This window comes from Solanum tuberosum, unplaced genomic scaffold (genome assembly GCF_000226075.1).
Source record: "Solanum tuberosum cultivar DM 1-3 516 R44 unplaced genomic scaffold, SolTub_3.0 scf00158, whole genome shotgun sequence".
In the NCBI taxonomy this organism is placed as follows: Eukaryota; Viridiplantae; Streptophyta; class Magnoliopsida; order Solanales; family Solanaceae; genus Solanum; species Solanum tuberosum.
The window spans coordinates 1,370,519-1,374,519 of record NW_006239083.1 but is presented as its reverse complement, the minus strand read 5'-3'; the positions used below and the strand labels follow the sequence as shown (position 1 = coordinate 1,374,519).

The window sequence follows — 4,001 nt, the reverse complement described above, 5'->3', positions numbered from 1 at the left end:
CTTCTACTACTAAATCTAGTATTCTAAGTGTACTTTACTGCCGTTGAGTGGCTCGCTGACACCAGCGTTTTGGGTATCAATACATTGGTGATTGAGATCATTCTATCCTGGGAGGACATATTCCAAATCAAACCTCGGATACTAGAGGGGAATAATTTCCTTAAGGGGACACTGTGCATTCAATGGACTTGATCTTTTTTCTGTTTTTCCAGATTCTGGTATGTGTTACAGATTTTATATTTGTGAATTAATTTATGTTCTTCTGTTCTTCACTGGTTCATTAAACTTTGGTAACTTCGTGTTTCTGCAAAGTTTGTTAGAATCAATATAATAAGATTCTTTAAACACAGATTGACAACAATTCTTCTTTAAGAAAAAATATTGCGTATATTTTTTCTAATTTGTTTCTGATTCTAGTTTCTCTACTAGTTTTAATTTTCTAGTTGAGAAAATGTTCTTAAACTTTATTGTATCTTACCAAGTTCTTCAAAGTTTTGTTCTAAGTATCTTAAGAATACAAGATGAACAACATAAGTTTTATATGCACAAATATGGTGATAAACAAATTTCAGATTATTACAAGTTTCAAAAGTCCGAACTTAATAAAAGTACGGATTAATTAATACTTTCCTCTCACCTCTCAAAATAAACAATTTCTTTTTTCATGTGATTGAGAAAAAAAATCTTTTCTATCTAGTTAGCTGAGAGATGCATGCAAATCAAGAGAAATTAGTCAAGACTCAAGAGTCAAGATTTACATAAACTGGCTCGTACATCACAGATATAAAAAAATTAAATGAAAGAAATACTTGCCACCATAAGAGGCTTGATGGTTGTACCAAATCCAGACCCATCATCTTCACATTGATCAAGAAGTATATCCAAAAAAATCCCCTTTTTCTTCATCCCTGCAGCTCTAGTTTCTACTATCTTCTCAATATTTTCTTCAAATATCTCATGCAACCTTAAATACGCTGGCCTTATACGCCTCCGTACTCCTTGCAAATCTAACCACTTCAAAACCGGAAAAAAATCAGATAGATTCGGTACCACGACATCTTCCATAATCGTCCATACCAATTCCTTAAACTCATGAGCCTTTTTAAACTTCGAATCCACCATATCGATCAAAAAAATCGTGTTTGATATTAAATTCAACGTAGTCGCGAACGTGACCCGTCCAATATCAACAGCCGAGCCACTCTCACACTGGCTCCTTATATGGCTCACTAGTTGTTCCGCCTTTTGGTGACGAAGTTCTTGAAGCAAATCAAGCCGTTGATTATTAAACATTTGCGTACTGAGAAACCTTCTCTTTTTTTTTCCACATGTGATCGCCGTTAACCCATGCCAACGTGCATGGCTTCAGGGTTCGGCTGAGCAGCTACGGCTACAGGGACGATACGAGCTGAGAAAGTTTCGTCGTGTTTGTGGAGAATCTCTTTGGCTACTTCGGCTGAGGAGACTACTATGGTGGTGAGTGAGCCGAGCTGTAGAGTCATGAGAGGACCATGTTTCTTGGCTAGCTCGGCTAGTGATTGGTTAGGTTTTGTACCTAGTTTCAACAGTGAGCCGATTATTGGAAGGCCAGTAGGACCTGGTGGTAGCTTTTTGGATTTAGAATTGATATATGGCTTGATGATGAACAAGAAAAATGAGATGAAGATAATAACAAGGATTGGGAGTTCCATATTTTTGCTAAGTAAGGGACATGATAGGCAAAAGAATGATGTACACTTTATATAGAGCGTAGACTTAGCTAATGGTTGAGGGTAGTTAGGAAATTTTATCATGTTTAAATATTTGCACGTTGTGGAAACTTTCACTCATTAACTTTTTATTTTTTCTAAGTAAAATATATATCAAGTAAAATATAATCGGTTCGATTTGGTTATTTTGCGGTTATTATTTAGTAAAATTAAAACCAAATTAAATAGTATCGGTGATCAAAATTTAAAATCAAGCATAACCAAATCAATCAAATATAGGTTTTTTAAATCGGTTTGGTTCGGATTGCGATTCATTTTGATTTTTTAACCATAATCATGAACAGTCCTATCTCTATCTCAGTTTAGTCACATTTTTTAGGTATATTGAGAGTTGAAAAACTTTTGTATTGCAATTTTTCAAATTTTATTTTATTAAATTATTAATTATTGTGACTTATTATATTTTTTTATGTTGTTTCATAAATGTTAATTTTAAAAATAAATAAATTAAAGCTTCTATATTCATATTCACTGTCAAAAGTAGAAACCTTAACTCTTTAATATTTGAACTATGTTATATATATAAATTGGGATATATAAAATAATACACCATCAATATATATAAATATCATTCCATTACCAAGTCCTGTTTTATTTTCCAACTTATAAAACATCATATTTTAAAAAAGCTTACCTATAATTTGGATGATATAATTATATAAACAATTGTGTACACCAATAATATGTATATGACTTAAAAGATAAAACTATATTGGAAATAATCATGAAATGTGAGTGCACGATGACTGGTTAGCTGTAGTGACCAAATATTATACCTTCAACTTGCTGACTCGTGTGACGTGTCTTCTTGTTATGTAATTCTCTGAAGTTGGAGTATGTAAATTATATTTCTTTCGTTTCAATTTATGCAAAATAATTTGATTAAAATATATAAATAAGTGAAGTGAATTGAGAAAATAATTAAGTTTCGAGAACAAGTCTAGGAAGAAAAGTTTTGAAGGTGACTGTTTTCATGTTTGACAACGTGGCCCACTTGACACATGCCCCCATATTACAATTAAAAAAACATAAAATTTTGATGTGAGTATCTTATAGAATGATATATAAAGAATAGGAGAATTTAGATATTTTGTGGAGTTATTCGTTTTTGTGTTCGTTTATAAAAAGATTATACATTGATTTTTTAATGTAACTTTTTTCATCATATTGTTCTACTAATTAATGGTCCGTAATAATTATAATTTTCTCTTTCTATATATATATATTTTTAAAAATTTTAAAAAATGTTATTTTTTTAAATCACTTTGTTCTATTCATGTGTTTCTCGTTATAATAATCAAATTGTTTACATTTACTTCGTAATTTAATTTATATTTTTATCTTGATTGTCAAGAGTGCATTTTCATGTTCAAAATAACTCATGTTTTTTAATTGATTATTTTTATTTAAATCAAACATCATCAAGACATAGTATATTGCAGCTAAATTTTTAACTTTTTACCCAAAAAAAATCGTTGGAACGAATTTATCATATTTATTAGTAATGATTAAATTCTTAGATAATGCAAACATTTTTTTGAAGGATCCTATATATAACTAGATCAATTTTTTATATTATCATATATTTTCTAAAAGTCGACCAAAACCACATTGCAAAAATAAAAATAAAAAGTTAAAGTGATAAAAAATTGACTTAATTAATTTGACTTGATTTCAACATTTGAAAAAAACAAATTAATTAATTTAATTGGAAAATGGTCCAAACTAAATCACGGCTAATCCTACCAAAAATATTAAGTTTCAACTTTTGATAAATAAATATAATTCATACGAAAAAAATAAAATTTCAAAAAAAAAAAGGGAATGAAAGAAGAAAATATGGAATAGGAGAAAGAGAATAAAAAGATGAAGCCTTTTAGCCCCTAATTTTTGTAGTGGGACCCAAACCACACTTGGCAAAGTATGAGAGGATCTCATACAAGTATGGTCTGTCATGTAATATTTGTGCCTCTCACATGATAAATTTTTTCTAGGAAAAACTACAGAAAATGTCAAACTACATATTATATTAAAATAATATAGCTACACTATATTTTATTTATAATTTATGGATATATTTAATTAATAAATAGCAAAATATAATTTACACCTATAAAATTTACTTTTTCCCACTTTTCACGTTTTCTCTTCCCTATTTCCACTTTTTCAGCCTTCTTTGATTATCCCTAATTCAAAATCTTTATCCCCAAATCAATTCTATTACTCCTAAAT

The 4,001-nt window shown here is 29.5% G+C and overlaps 1 protein-coding gene across 1 annotated transcript in view; it reads right to left on the bottom strand.

Annotated features, from left to right (window-relative positions):
* LOC102598856 (geraniol 8-hydroxylase-like) overlaps positions 1 to 1,293 on the bottom strand; it is a 7,752-nt gene extending 6,459 nt beyond the window's left edge. The window contains exon 1 of the mRNA XM_006353659.1: positions 814 to 1,293. Coding sequence (XP_006353721.1) covers positions 814 to 1,293 — 480 coding nt within the window. The remainder of the gene's footprint in view (positions 1 to 813) is intronic.
* Positions 1,294 to 4,001: the final 2,708 nt, after the last annotated feature.